This window comes from Lontra canadensis, unplaced genomic scaffold (assembly GCF_010015895.1).
Source record: "Lontra canadensis isolate GAN:19392208 unplaced genomic scaffold, GSC_riverotter_1.0 scaffold33, whole genome shotgun sequence".
NCBI classification, from domain to species: Eukaryota; Metazoa; Chordata; class Mammalia; order Carnivora; family Mustelidae; genus Lontra; species Lontra canadensis.
In genome coordinates, this window is record NW_022631027.1 from 7,655,753 (window position 1) to 7,671,398 (window position 15,646).

Sequence of the window (15,646 nt, forward strand, 5' to 3'; positions counted from 1 at the left end):
TCATGATCCCAGGGTTCTGGGATCGAGCCCCGCGTCGGGCTCTCTGCTCTGCGGGGAGCCTGCTTCCTCCTCTCCCTCTGCCTGCCTCTCTGCTCACTTGTGATCTCTGTCAAATAAATAAATAAAATATTTTAAAAAAACAGCTGTATTTTAAATACTTTCAAGCTTAGATTCTTCCAAATTCCAAAGTGCCTATTTTAGTGTCTCTGTCCTTGTGCTATTCAGAACAAGCCAGCCTTTAAGGGTGTGAAGAACCATTGTGGAGAGGGGCTGGTGAGGAAAGAGAGGACTGCATGGATGTGAAGCCAAGTCCACGGACAGATGCAAGGCGCCACCCTCGGCAGCCTTAGGGCAGCGGCCTGAACGTACCATCGGGTGAGGAAGAAGTGGTGCTGGATGAGGAGAGTCAGGAGGAAGTACACCACCCCTTCTGCGGCCATGGCAACTAGGTTCTTCCCAATCAGGTCCCACTGGAATGGGTTTGCGGAGTGCTCTTCACCTGTGGACAGGAATGAAGTCCACTCAGTTGCCCCAGCTGCCCCCAGAGACCTGGTCACACCATTTGGCCCAGCTGGACCAGGCTTGATGCAAAGGAGTAAGCGACAGCTGGACCCAGGCCCCCGCTCAGTTGCTCTAGTCAGAGCAGAGAAGAGTTGGAGCCTGCTGCTGACATCTCCTGTGGCTCCTCAGCCACAGAGACAGAGGCAGTTGATCCCTTGTGGGCAGAAGTATACTCCCAGACCCACCAGGTGTACTCTTCCCTAGCCCAGGCTGCAGGTCTGGCATAGGAACTCCCCCGGTAGCCCGCCCCTGTGCAGAGGACCTGGGGCCTCAAAGGCCACCCACCAAACCGGGCGTAGACATCCGTCACGGCCTGGCTCAGCGCCAGGTCAATGAGGCCCCGGCCCAGGCAGAAGTGGGGGAAGATAATGAGCAGCTTCCTCAGCACGGCATTGAATCTGAGCAGCGTCTGAAACACAGAAAAACAGGGCAGTCAGTTGTGGGGACTGACCCCACCTGCCCCTCCTGAGCAGGGTGGGGCCTGGAGGCCCTCGTTGGGTAGGACCAGGGTAAGGCCTGCAGATGGAGGGGGCCTAGCAGCCAGACTGGCCACAGGAAGGATCTGTCACGTAGATATGGAGGTTCTGGAATACTCACAGGAGGGGCCACTAGGCAGGCAGCCTGTCTGGGGAGCTGTCACAGCACACTCACTTATATACCAGCCCTCCAAGGCATTTGTTCCTGGGAGAGGCAGCAGCTGCTGGGAGTGCAGCCCAGGCTCTTCCTCCTGTGGTGCAGCTATGAGCTGTGACGAGCCTCTGAGGCTCTTGCATCTGCTCTTAGCCCTGCTTGTGCTAGAGGGGAGAGGGGCCCTGTGTGTCTTCCAGCTCTGCTTCTCAGCTCCCATAGGACAGCTAGGTGTCTGTGGCTGTTGCCAGTAGAAAAATGGGACGGGGACTCTCTGGTGTGTGTGTTGAGTTGGGGGACTTGTTTTCAGGTGGTCAGATGGTGGTTGCTACTTTAGCCCAGCAGTGTTGGCCAGAGCCTCCGACCAAGAGGGCAGAGGCTGCCCATTAATCTGTACCCCCCACCCCCACCACTACAGCACAACTGGCTTCCTTCTGGCCCCCACATCTTTGCTCACATGACCTCTCTTACTCCCCTCACCATGGCCGCCCCCCTCCTCCCAGCACAGTGCTTTTTTGCCTTTAGGCCTTTGTGCCCCTAGCTTCTATTAATGACTGCTATTAGGAAAGAATGCTCTCTCCCCATCTGTTCTCTGGAAGATTCCAGAACTTTGGAAAGCTAGCTGGAGCAATGCCTGGGTAGCTCAGTCCATTAAATATCCAGCCCCTGGTTTTGGCTTAGGTCATGAAGTCAGGGTCGTGAGATTGAGCCCTACTTCAGGCTATATGCATAGAGTGGAGTCTGCTTGAGATTCTCTCTCCCTCTCCCAAATAAATAAATAAATAAATACATACATAGAATCTTTAAAAAAAAAAAAAAAACCTAGCTCAAATAATCCCTTCTCTCAAAAGCCTTTTCAGATTTCTATGTAAAATACCTACTTCTCTCTGTTAGTATTTACAACACTGTCACAGGGTTAAGTACTTCTTACTTTGCCTGCTGTCCCTGCTAGCCACTGGTCTCTGAAGGAAAGGGACTGGGTCCTAATTATTTTGGAGGATAGGGGCTGGGTCCTCCTTACTCAATGATTAGCTCATAGTAGGCACCTCATTATTTATTAAATGGGCTAATAAAATCCTTCTTATTCCAGGCCAGGCTCAACGGAATTTCCTCTGCCCGGATTCTCCTGAGCCCTGTAGCTTAGCACTTTAGCTCATTCTGATCTGCAGTGTTTTATCTGTCTCCTTCCCTTGCTGTTCTATCACATGCTGTCCTACGGAATGTCAGGTACTGTGGTTCATATCGGTTCCTAGCTTGGGGCACAGGTCGTTTCTAGACTGGCCTGGGAGTTCCTGCAGGGTAGGATAAGCAGCTCACATGGGTTTACGCCTGCACCATCATTACGTGGTGTTCACCTAGTTGATGCCTCTTGATTCAGTGGGGACAGCAGCTCTGGGACTTGGGAGCCTCCTGAGGGATAGGGGAATCTCTGTAGCATCTGCCTCTCTGAGGACTTACAAGAAAGTAAGCAGCTTTTCTGCAGGGGAAGCGGGTGTGCTCTGGAAATGTCAGCTAGATGAGTGTAGCCCTCAGCGGGGAGAGTGTTTTGAGTTGCTTTGAGCTTACTCTTTAATTTTTCTGAAGTAACACAATCTCTTAAGACACAGTGGGCTGTGAGCCCGTGACAAACAGTTCTGAAGAGGAGCATTTTCAGTCTGCCAGGAGGCTCTGTCATCAGCAGAGTCTGTGTTCTTTCCCATCCATTTCTCTGACTGTGACATAGTACATTTTTTTGTAAGTCATGGGACAAATGGGTTTTTGTTGCAGGAAGTCTGACAAGGTCTGGGGAAGCATCACTCAGGAGGCCGTGGGGCTAGGGGTAAGTGGAGAGTGCCTTAGGTCCTCCCAGCAGGGCCCAGAGGCAGGAGTGGGGACAGGGGTCACAGGACAGCAGTGCTGATGTGCTGGCTGGTGTGCACCCTCTGAACTCAAAGACCTAGTGAGGGAGGAACAGGCTAGAGAGGCCACTGGCAGGCCTGCTGGGGCTTGAGAGTGTTCCGGTCTGGGCTGGCCAAACCCAGGCTCAGACACAGCTGGCTGTGGGGGTGGGGCGCACAGACAGCCCCAGAGCTGCTGCCATTGTTTTAGGGGTTAGCCTGGCCGGCTCTTTCTGGGCCAGGAGACGTCTGGGGAGCATGCACGGGACAACTGTACTTCATAGCTCAGAAAAGTGATTCACTCAGCACCGAACATTTCTAACCCTATCCTCAGAATTAAGTTTCATATAGAATAATAAGTGTTACTCCATTACTATATGTAGAAGAAAGTGGGAGAAAGAAAATTTATGCATTTGCTTATTTGTTGCCAGAACACCTAAGAAACAGAAATGAAAGGTCATCTCTGGAGAAGCAAAGCAGGTGACTGGGAGACGGGGGCAGGAAGGAGACTTCCTTGTAGGCCTTTTCATTTCTTTGAAATCGCGTCAATGCACTCACACATGTATGTGTGAATGTGTGTGTGTAGAAAAACCTAACACCTGAAGTCACCAAGGAAACTCTGAAGGAGTAAGAAAATCTAAAAGCTTGGGATCACAAAAGGTCATTTATAGCTTGCAAAACAAGCTCAGAAGACCATGAGACTCAGAGGACACAAATAGAGTTAAATGAGCTTAACTGAAAACAAGGAAGGAAGGAAGGAAGGAATAGAGGGAGGAAGGGAGGGAGGGAGGAAGAAGAGGGAAAGTGAAGGGAAGGAGGCAAGCAGCAAGGATGGAGAAAGGGAGGAAAGGAGGAAGACACATTCACATATGCACCAAGGGTGTCCAGCCACAGTATTTGCTTCTGGCTCTGCTTGACCATCAGACACTCTCTAATATTTTTGTAATCCAACAAGGAAGCCACAGAAGTCATGCTCACCTGGTTATTCTCAAATAATTCCAAGATGAAGGTGATGGCGCTGCTGTTGATGCCGATAAACAGATTAGCACAAGACAAGGCCACGTAGGCTGTGCTGGGGATATCAAACAGGAAGGACGCGGGGTACATCATGGGAATGACTGCCCATCTGTGAGGGGAAATGACACAATGCAGTGCGACAGAGTTGCAGTCTCTGTACCACTAGATATAATGCATTCCCCCACACGAGGGGACATGCCTGCCCTGGTGAGGGTCCCAGGACGACCAGAAAGCAGCTCCGTCCCTTGGTCTTCATTCCTTATCTTTGAAGGGAGACAGTGATTTCTTCCCTGGCTACCTCACCGGAGTTTGGTGAGGAGCAAGTGAGATGGTGGCTGTGAACATGCCTTTTACCAGGCAGAGGGGCTGTGTCTACCTGCAATTCTTCCCACTCTAGTTGGGATCACCAAAGCCAAGCTGAGATCCCAGGAGGCTCATCTTCACAACTGACAGTCCTGGCTCCTGAATTCTTTATTTCTAAGAGAGATGAACAGAGACCATCGCCCTGGCAAGACTTCACTGGCCCTCACAGGAAGGACCAAGTGTCATTATTTCCATTTTACAGATGAGGACACTGAGGCCCAGATGGGATAATTACTTGTACATGGGTACATACACAGTGGGGAGTAGGCCGGGGTATAAAGTTGCATGTCCTGCTCTATGATTCTATGGGATTTAATCCCTGTGTCATCCTCTGGTCCTGGCTCAGGGGCAGCTTTCAGCTGCAGTCTTCCATGTGCAAATAACTCTTGGCCAGTCCGGCAGGAGACAATGAGATGGACAGGTTGGCTATGGATGAATGAGAATCAGAGACGGGTGAGGGATGGGAGAATGAGGGACTCCCAGACCCTGGTCAGGCCCCAGCTGGAGTGAAAGAAGATTCATTTGAGCCTCAGGAGCAGCTCCGTGCGTGGAGTCCGCAACAGATTCCTGGTCGGTAGCAGCACACCCTGCGGAGGGTGCTAACCTGGCTACCAGAAACCCTGGTTTCCTGTCAGAAGAGCACGCACCTCTCTTCGCTTCCCTTTGGGTGGCATTAGCTAATGACCCAAACAACTCACCCATACAGCATGAGCAGGGCAACAAGGGCAGGGAGATTTTCTGGAGAAGTGTAGGCTTTCTTCTGAAACCCGATGAAGATTCCCACCACCAGAGCAGCGCTCACAGCGTAATTCATCTCGAAGAGAGAAAAGGAGAGCGAGACACTCAACCTCTCAGGACCTCTGTCTCCTGTTCCATAAAATGGGGGTCGGGGGGCAGGCTCCTCCAGCACTTATAATGGTCTGGGATTCTGACTGTATTTGTCTAAACAGTTCTTGGTCAGCCGACACACATTAAGTTGTCCCTAGGCCTCCTACTATTCCCCACTCCCACCTCCCAGTGCAGGGAAGCTACAGTCTGTCTTTGAGAGAATGAGTTCTAAAAATCCACGTATTTCTCTTTTCTCTTTCTAATTGGTCATGAAGTCCTACTGATTCTACTTTCTAAGCATGTCTCTTGAATACAGAAAACCTCAAAATATTTAGTCCTTGGCCTCATGAAGTTCAAATAGTATTTGAACTATTGAACAAATAGTTGAACTTCATGAGGCCTTTTATCACTTTATCCTTTTTCTTCCCTTCCTACACAATTCAGTTCTAAAGACATTAGGACAGATAGGGAGAGGTGGCCAGCCACAGTAGCTAGCATTACCTCCCACCAGACACCCACTCTAGACTTCTATGCACGTTTCTGCTCAGGCTCAGAGATCTCTGTAGCTAGGCACATGCATGGGTCTACCCAAAGTACAAATTCTACAATCCTCATCTTTTATTAAAAAAAAAAAAAAAGAAAAAAAGTAGAATGCAAAACCCAGCACTTTCATGCTTAAAATTCTTATCCAAAGTGAGGCCTGAGGATTCTGACTCCTCCCCGTACGTTTGTAAGTGTTTTCTCAGGTAGATAGGATAGAGAAGAACGAATTTAGTTGCTACTGACGGTTTCTGGTTTTGTATTATTCAGTGATGACTGTGGTTAGGAAGCTAAGATCAAAGAAACCGTGTGTTTATAAGCCCTAGTATTTGTCATCATTATTCAAAACCACCATGAAAAAGTTGTTTGTGTTGGTTTCCATCATGATATCTCTTAACATAACACGAAATGGAGACTCATGTTAATCTTAGAATGCTGGGATAAAACAAAGGATCTTGTTAGCCACAGTGCCCAGAAAACACTGGAGTTGATGTCATAATGACCTCTGCTACATTATAATTAAGGCTTTTCTGCCAATTTATTTTGACCCTGTGGTCTGTCATAAGATAAATCATCCTGACTCCTTCCTGCCCCCAATAATCCTGGTTGTGAGAGAGGTGGCGGTCTGCTATTGACTTGATAAATAATTTTTTCTTATATTCCCTAAAGTGGTGGCTAATCTGATTTGGTGGAGGCCTGGTTACTTTGGGAAAGCAAAGTAAGGCCACTGGATAGGGTTGTCAGATTTAGCCAATAAAAATGTAGGATTGCTCATTTATATTTGAATTTCAGATAAACAACTGATTCATTTTTTATTAAAAATATGTATGCATACAGTATTTAGCAGGTGGGATATACTTATACTAAAATCATTATTTTATCTGAAATTTAGATTTAACTCATATCCTATATTTATTCAGTGACTCTACCTCAGGAGAAGTTCCATCCTTCCCCCTTAAGGGGTGGATCAGGATGTAAGAAGAGAATGTAGGATGAAGGAGCTCTCGATACTACCTCTTCAGCCCCAGATTATTCCTGGGAAAGGCAGCCTCATGTCTGCAGCTCACTAATTATTCAGTGGGTCAGAAGGTCCCTTGGGGCAGGGCAAGCAAAGCCCCAACTCAGTAGCTGTTTAGTTGGCCCCACATCCTTCCCTGGCTTGGGGCTCCTAATTCTGTGCCTTTCCAAGAAACAGCGAACCCACAAGGCCCTCATCACAGCACCTGGCAACAGCCCACCCCACTAGGTCCCCTCAGTCAGACCAGACAAATACCTGCCCACCGTGGGCCCATGGAAGCAATGACCTGACACTTACAATGTCCCAGAGGAAATTGGTCAGCCAGTAGGTGGTGGGGCTCACTCCGCTGACAAACTGGAGGTGCTTGGCTTTGTTTACCCTCTCCTGGATCAAATAAAGGACAAAGCTGGCTGGGACGAAGGACATGGCAAAAATCACACAGATGGCAACCATGGCATCCACCGAAGTGGTCAGCCTGCAGGAGGATGAGAGACATGGTGAGAGAGAGATGAAGGAGGAGCAGAAGCTGGAGAAGGACGAAGGTAGGCTCAGGCTCAGTTAACCTCACCCAACTCCAGGTAATCAACTCCAGAATCCCCTGGAAGCTTGTTGTTTCACTCAGTTGAGCTAGTCAAACTGGGTCAAGGTTACGTGGATGTCTGTGGGTTTCCTATTCCATGATACTACTGAATACTAATATTAATTTTAATATCAAACATTTTTCATGTTAATATAATAATCTACACAAATTTTGTTACCTTTTCTAATTATTTGTTGGTATACAGAAATGGATTCTTATATTAATCTCATATACTACAATGTTCTTATTACTTCTCATAATTTGTCTATAGATAAGTCTTGGATTTTCTGTTTAGACAACATGGTCTGCAAAATCCTGTTCAATCACACTTTCAAGAAACATATTACAACATGGGGAAATATTCATAATGTAAATTTAAGTGAAAGGAGAACAGGCCAGTCATATAGGAGCTTGGCTCTCTTCACTCTCTCCTGGATCTCTGAGAAAGCGTGTGGCTAAGGTGGCAGGTGTGGCTGAGTCCCACCTGCACGTCACGTAGGAGCGGGGTGCTGACCTGGGACAGTGCCTGCTCAGAGAGCAGAGCACTTCCTACTAATTCCCATGAGGCACTGCGTGTGTCAGGCACAGCCCTGCTGAAACTACAAAGGGCACAAACCACACATGCAGGAAGGAGAGAATAAATAACTGGAAGGAAACACAAAATGTTTAGAGGCAAGACCCTAAACTGTGTGTGGGGGGGTTGTAGAAAATAAGTTTTTAAAAACTCTGTTCTATACACTTTATTTAACAATCATATACTCTTTTATGTACTGTTTTTATAACCACAGAAGACTTATTTCTTATTTCAGATTCAAGAGGCTGGGCTGCAGATGTAGAAACCTCGGCTGAGTGAGAACTGGCATAGGAGACTATTCTTCCTCAGTTGAGGGCCTCAGAGGGTGTCCAAAGGAAGGCCCCAGGGGACCAGGGCCCAAGTTTTAGCCCATGACATGGCACATTCGGGGCGAGTGTTGAGGGCACTGAATACACTGGGATAGGAACATGAGGACCCTCACAGTCCCAGAAGTTTGCACTCACGAAGCCCTCCCCACTGAATATAGGCCCCAAATGGTGCACACATACTACAGATTGCCTGGGACTGGTATCTTTCCCTGCCTGAAGCTATGCAGTGAAAGCCCAAGCTTGAGGAAGGCAAGGATCTGTTGACGTCTTGAAAGCCTGGCCTTCTGAGGGAAATTCCTGGAATCTAAGATGATTACTCCACGAGATGAAAGATTGGCTCCACTTTCCTAGTTCCCGGCAGTCACTTTGCAAACTGGTAAGGAGAATATTTGTGCAAGCTCCGGGAGCAACTTGGTATTAAGAGCCAAAAGGCAAGAGAACCAAATCTATGCTTAGTTTCCAAATAAATACGAAGAGAAAAAATGGCCAAGCCATTTGGTTCATGAGGCACTTGAAAGTCTCATGTTTGTGTGTGCCTGATTTAACAACCTTGCCATCCTGCCCAGCAGCTCACGTTAGTGAGAATCCTCTTGGGGTGTCCCAAGAGGGGAGAGGGCTACGGGAGAGCTGGGAGGCTGGGGGCCATGGCAGCTTACACTGTGATCTCTGAGAGCTGTTCCTTGGTCAAGTTCAGGGGCTGGCTGATGACGGTGATGCCATACTCCTCGGGGTTCTTGTCCTTGTGCAGGCTGGTCCGTAAGATGGCATTGTGGGCCACATTGAGAAAGCTCACCAGGGCATGCCAGCCTTTGTTGTTAAACCACACCTACAGAGCAGAGATGGGCTTTGTTAGGCTGTGCTACAGCTGTTTAAAGAAAAAATGAGCTGCAGGAGAAAGAATGTGAGGAGGAGGAGGAAGGGTTTGGCAGCTGGAAGACATTCCAGGCTAGATTTCAACAGGAGGAGGGATGGAATGTAATTAAGCTGGAGAAATAAAACTAAAATAACTAGCTCACGTGAATTTTTAGCTCTAGGGCAGATTGCAGGACCAGTACCTTAACGTTGTCTTCAGTTTCTAGATGTTTAAGGAAAGCAGGCATTTCTCTAGAGGCCTCTCTGGTGATAGGGCCCTAGAAAACAGCACAAGGGGTTTTTTCTCCACTTAACACTCATGATATTTGTTTCATGATAACCAGCACATCAGAAGTTCTACCCAAATCTCCAAGATGTTTACATACCCCGCTCACATTCATCATCTGGCCAAGGTGGCTTAAAAATTCAACAAGGGCTTCCCCAGTGATGGGAAGAACTGGGAGCTTTCCTCCAATGGAAATTCCTCCGTACCTGACAAGGGAACAAGAAGTCCTCAAGTCGGGGTCACGAACCATGCTTGTGGTGCTTCACACCTGTCAATAGCTCTCTTGGATTCTGCAGGGCAGTGTGTACTTTGGGAGAATTGTCCGGACTAGTCAGCAACACGGCTCCACTTTACAAACCAACTATCAATGCCTTCTGGTTGCCTCCAGGATAAGTCCCAATCTTTACTGAGTTTGGTCTCTGCCCCCCTCTCCAATGTTGCCCCTCTCATGCCTTCCCTCAAGCAGCATAAGCCAGCCATGTCAGATCACTTCCAGAGACCCCACTGGTCCAGGCTGCCTTGGCATCTCTGCCAAAGTGGGGCTGCTAGCTTCCCAGAAGTGCCTTGCCCTTTTTTGAGCACCTGGCCTACTTGGGCTCATCTGTCATATGTCATCTTCTTTCTGAGGTCTTCCCTGACTTTACCTACACCCCAACCAAGGATTCCTTTTTGGTGCCACTCCTGTGCTTTGCAGATCCCCTGCCCTAACTCTGCTGTTAGAACCTGAACAGGGGTCCTAGTGTTGGATCTCTCCTGCTCTCACCCATCTTTCACACTGCTTGGCAGTCTGAAGTGATCATTCTCAAACACCAATCTGGGCCTGTCCCTCTTGGGTGTAAAGCCCTGCAGTGGCAGGATAAAAGCCGAACTCCTTGACAGAACAAAATTAATCTGCTGCTTAGGCAAGGCAGAGGAAGAGAACTTTATTTCTCAGGGGCTCAAACTGCCCCACCCCCCATTTCTGCTTCAACTGAGGCCCCACATTTCCCTCTAGGGAACAATTCTAAAGGCTGGATTTCCATTTCATGGTTTAAAATCCACCTAGGAAATCAAGTTAATATCATCTCTGCATTCATTTTAGAGGCCCTATTGCTGAGGGACTATGGGAGGCCAGATCACTCTTAGAATATTCCTCCAAGCCTCTGAAACCACTTGAGATTCGAGAATGCCCCAGGCATGGGGTGAGTCTGGGACTGGGCTGGACTCCCTGAGGCTCAAGAGGGATGGGCCACGGAGTGGCGGGGCTTAGGTTACAGGTCCTGTCACTGCAGTTCTCCACTGTTACCCTTGTGAGGTTTTAGAAACCCCTCTGAGTGGGAATGCTCTGGAACACCTCTTAAGGGAACACCACCTCCCCTATATATTCTCCAAGGAGATCTACTGCTTAGCCACATAGCCTTCAGGACATGACTTGCGATTTCCTGAGTACGTAATTGAACAGCCCATGTGGCTCCAGGTGTGTTTTTTTTTAATGTGCAGTTGTTTTAAATGGATCAATCTGAGATTTTAATTTCTTACAAAAGTAGTTTCTTACCTCTGTTCGTTGACCCAGAATTTGCTCTTCAAGCTAAAAGCCAAAACAAATTATACAATGAGTCCCCTAAGGAAGGCGGTAGTGTTAACTTTCTTTCCAAACACTCACTGGGGCCGCTCTGTCTAGCGGGGGCAGTTTTGCATTTCCTAGTATCCAAACAAGGGGGAAGCCTCCAGGCCCAGAGGCGGAGCCCAAGTGCACATGCAGAGGAAGGACTGTGCTCCAAGTCATATCCTGCATTCTGGGCTTTCTGGGTGGTCCTGTGGTCAGGTCATTTGTCAGACCATCTGGACCCAGAAAATGGGGCCACCACTATATCAGTGTGTGGAAAGAAGGCTGCAGCCCTCCCATCTTCCACCCTGCACAAACAAGACTCTAATATTAATCACCTGCACACTGGGGAGAAGTGCTGACTTAGTCCAAGCCCAAAGTTAAGAGACTGGCTTCCAGCCAGTCAGGAGTAAAACGACAAGTAATGAGCAGATGCCAATTCTAGACCTCACAGTTCAGGCCCTGTCAACGATCACTGTCATCAAGCACAGAATTCCATATTGCAAATTTACTGCTGAGAGCAAAGTTTGGGATGGTTGTGGTTTTATTGCATTATTAAATAAATACTATGCACACTGCTCTTATTCTTGTGCTTTGGATGGTGTTTTTTCATTTTGCTAGTGCTGGCTTGGCACTGCCTTCTCAGCAGCGGCTCTCCCCACAGCGTGTTCTAGTTAACCGAGTCGGCTTATCCTTTGTTCAGGGCCTGGCAGAGGAAGCAACTGAAAGGACTATGACAATTAGATAGTATGTGTTTTATTATGAGGCCCCAGAGCACACGGGGACTGAGTCAGGGCTCCCCAAGGCTCCCTTTCTAGAGCATGCTCTTGTCAAGCTCTGACAGCGGCTGCTGACACTGCCCATCCCCTGTTGGAGCCAGAGAGGAGCAGCTGCGGAGCTGACAAAAGGGGGCGCTCACAGAAGAACTCGGGGCACGCTGAAGGGCAGGGACTCAGAGGAGAGTTTATAGCTAGGGCGCCACAAGGTGACCCAAACTTGGCCAACCTGTGGCCTTCCTTACAGGCTGCCATCCCACACTGCTTTTTTTCTATGTTGGTCTGATTTGTTCCTTTCTCCCTCGCTTCTCTCCTTTTCTCTCTTTTTTCTCCTTTACTCTCCCCTCAAAATGTTGTCTCTCATTCTGACTAGTTAAAACATGAGGCTGCATTACTGGGTGCATTGTGGGCTTTCTTATTTTATTTTTAATGGTGCATGGGTTAAACTTAAAACTACTTGGCCTAAATAAAATGAAAAATGACAACAAAACTAATTTTAAGTTGCATTTTTACTTATGTATGTCTCAACTGCTTTTTCGGGTAAATCAGGAAAAATAAAATTTCACTGCCCTGATTGCCAATAAGCTGTGAGAATAAATTATCTTCTGTCTCTAGTTAGTACTTTCTACAGGGAGCCAGCTTGTAAATTATGAAAGAATCTCTTCTTACCTGCTTCGTATAAGAGAAGGATATGTTTTTACCAAGAAGTCAGAGATGTTCCTGTTTGTAAGATCTTGTAGAACTTCAGTGCTGCGCTGTACTCTCTGAGGCAATGCGATATCTATGTTAGTCACCTTGGAATCTGTGGCTTGTTCTCTAAAAATTATTTATGGACTCAGCTGCTGGGAAGACACTAAATAAAGCACTGGCATATCCCTAGTCCCACATTAAAGATGTGGAGCCATCTTGGATCCCTCTCTTTTCTCCAATCCATTGACAAGATAGGATAGTTGCAACTCCAAAGTAAATCTCCATTCCATCCCCACTGCTCCAGTTCTGGAATACCTCCTTAGTGCAAGCCTCCACTCAGACCTCACCTGGACGTCGACAGAAACTTTCAGACTGGCCTCCCTTATTCCGCCCTGGCCCTCTAAAATCCATTTTCCACTCAGCAGCCAGACTGAGCTTTAAAAATGTAGATCAGAATTCCCCAGTCCTTGGTTTCCCCATTCCAATAAACCCTAGGTTCCTCTGAGGATCATCATCAAGGCTGACACAGTCATAGTCTGGACATGCCCTGCTCTCTGAGCCCTTTGGCCACCACTCTCCTTACTCTTCACCCTCCCCAACTGTTCTCTTTGTTTCTCCACTGTACATCCCTCATTCCTGAGGGAGCTCTGCACTTGGCCTTGCCCTCTGCCTACATTGCTCTGCCCGGACAACTTTGCATGGATAGTTCATCATCATTCAAGTTATCGCCCTACATTTTACTCCTCAGGGAAGTATTTTCTATTTCTAGTCACTCTCTATCATAACCTACTGCTGCAATATCTTCTCATCTGCATCTCTATCTCACATTCTCCTTCCAATTCATCTGCTTCCTTGTTTTTAATCTGTTACCTCTCTGTGTGATATCAATTCTAAGAGAGCAGGGACTTTCTAGTACCTGGAATGTACCTGAAATGTAGGTGAAACAATACATTTGTGACACGGATGAAGGAATTCAGGCAGTCCCTTACAATTTACAGATTGCCTTTAAAACAGATCTGGTTTCACCTTTGGATGATTCAAAAAGCGCAAGAGTTTGGCCACCAGGTGGCAGTATTACCTTAAATTTGGGTCTACATAGTGTTGGTGCAGTTCTGGTCAATCAAGAACCTGGGGTGTCAAGGGCACTACTCAGAGTAGCTAAGGATATTTCTGGTGAAATTAAAAACACATCGCACATACCATCACATACCATTCTTTTTGTTCTTATACACTTTCTGCCTCCCCCACCCCTTTCCCATTTTACTTCTCTTCAATTTACTTTCTTCACTTGGTTCCTCCAATGCTAGGAGAACTAGCATCTACTGAATGCTTACTGTGTGTCAGGCACTTTGTTAAATGCTCTATATTCATTGTCTCCCTTAATCATTATACTCTTAGGGAAGAACTGTTGCTTTAATTTACAGTTGGAGAAACCGAAGTCGAGAGAGCTCAGCTAACTTGCACCAGGTCACAGAAGTTATAGGGGGTTGAGCTAGGATTTGAACCCACATTGGTCTGTCTCCCTAGCCCTGCTCTTTTCACTCTATCACCTGCTTCTTAAGCTAAGAATGGCACCCAGGGGACCTGCCATGCTACCCTGGTAGAAACTAGGCTGGGAGAGTTGCTGGTGTCTGGTAATTTGTGATAAATTATTTTTTAAAAATTCTACCAAATAAAAGACTCCTACAACTTGATCTCTGTGTATTCTAGAAGTCAGGAATGGAGCAGTTCCACATCAGGACATGCCACCATTCAAAGACTGGTAGGACAGGAAGGAACCCTAGGGAAGACTACATCACCACCCCAATTTTTCTGATGTGTACAATTTACTGGCTCTGAGGGAAGCCCATACACTTTGGCTTTATTCCAGGCTGAACAGGAGAGTGTGCTTGAATGAGTGGGGTGAGTGGGTCTAACTGTGAGCATGCATGTATTGTGTGTGTGTAAAAGACACACAAATACACATAGCATCTCCTGAGCTGATGCCTGAGATTCAACTTTGCTCCCAAGAGAAGCATCAGTGATAGTGAGGAAATGCAGGAGTGATTAAAAAAAAAAAAATACAATCACAGGACTGGCTTGCCTTTTTCCAGGACTCTAGCTATGGAGATCTGTTAAATTTTCCCACCAGGAACCAAGGACTAATTATTGAAAAGAAAAGTTCCTAAGCTAGGCAGGAAGTCTTGAAGGGAGGATCCACTGAGGAAACGAATTTCCACGTAGCTCTGCTTCGCCTCCCTCCCCTGTGTTCCCAGCCAAGGACTCTTGTGCTGTGTCCCACTGCCTGATGTATCTGAACAGAAGCAGCCGCAGGTTCCCTCAGTCATCCCAGAAGAAGCAAAGCTTCCTCTTGGGGTACAGAGAATTGGAACAAGCTCCCTGATTCCCTCTTCTGAGATCTCTGTGATGCTGCAGTGGCTGAGTTGTGATTCAAAGGGAAAACGTACTGCTTGAGAAATATAAAGGTATATGCTTTTAGCAAATAAAAAGAGAGAAAGTTAGGAGGATGCTCACAAACACAGAATCACTTATAGGCCAGCAGCTGTGACTGATGCTATGGCAAAATTTAGTTGTCCCCCACTATGTGCTCTGCCCTTCTGGGTATGCCATGTAACAGACTTTTTTTTTTTTTTTTTTAATTGGTTAGGTTCAAGGCCTCCCAGAATAAAGACTACAGAGTTTCCAGTTTTTCTTGATGTTTAGTTCTGGCTAATCGTGTATAAGAGAAAGTGCAATGTGGTAGCTTCTGGAAATCTTCCTTAAAAGATAGAGCATCTGTACACTTTGCACTCTTTTCATCTTCTATTCCGCTACCAGGAAAGTAGATTCTGCCAGATTGGCCAATGAGGCTAAGGCGTGTTTACCAGGGAGAAGCAACAAAACACAATGTGACAGACTGCCTGCATAAACTTTCACTTGAGAGGGATACAAACTGTGTCTTATTTTATCCACGGTCAGTTTGAGGTTGTCTTCAGTTGAGCGGAATCTACTAAATAATATAGTTCCTTTACCCACATTATTTCATTGATTTCTCATAATAACACTATGAAATAAGTAGTTATCTTTAACTTATAAATGAGGAAATGAAGGCTCAGAGAGGCCACGTAACTAGCCTGGGGCTCTCTGACACCAATGCTGGTGCT

The 15,646-nt window shown here is 47.0% G+C and overlaps 1 protein-coding gene across 1 annotated transcript in view; it reads right to left on the reverse strand.

Moving 5' to 3' along the window:
- The window catches only part of ABCA4 (ATP binding cassette subfamily A member 4), a 125,327-nt gene that overhangs the window by 21,656 nt on the left and 88,025 nt on the right, over window positions 1-15,646 (reverse strand). The window contains exons 31-40 of the mRNA XM_032867270.1: window positions 12,483-12,577; window positions 10,987-11,019; window positions 9,553-9,658; window positions 9,370-9,444; window positions 8,971-9,140; window positions 7,129-7,306; window positions 5,144-5,259; window positions 4,044-4,191; window positions 847-970; window positions 370-499 (exon numbers count right to left, since the gene is read on the reverse strand). Coding sequence (XP_032723161.1) covers window positions 370-499; window positions 847-970; window positions 4,044-4,191; window positions 5,144-5,259; window positions 7,129-7,306; window positions 8,971-9,140; window positions 9,370-9,444; window positions 9,553-9,658; window positions 10,987-11,019; window positions 12,483-12,577 — 1,175 coding nt within the window. The remainder of the gene's footprint in view (window positions 1-369; window positions 500-846; window positions 971-4,043; window positions 4,192-5,143; window positions 5,260-7,128; window positions 7,307-8,970; window positions 9,141-9,369; window positions 9,445-9,552; window positions 9,659-10,986; window positions 11,020-12,482; window positions 12,578-15,646) is intronic.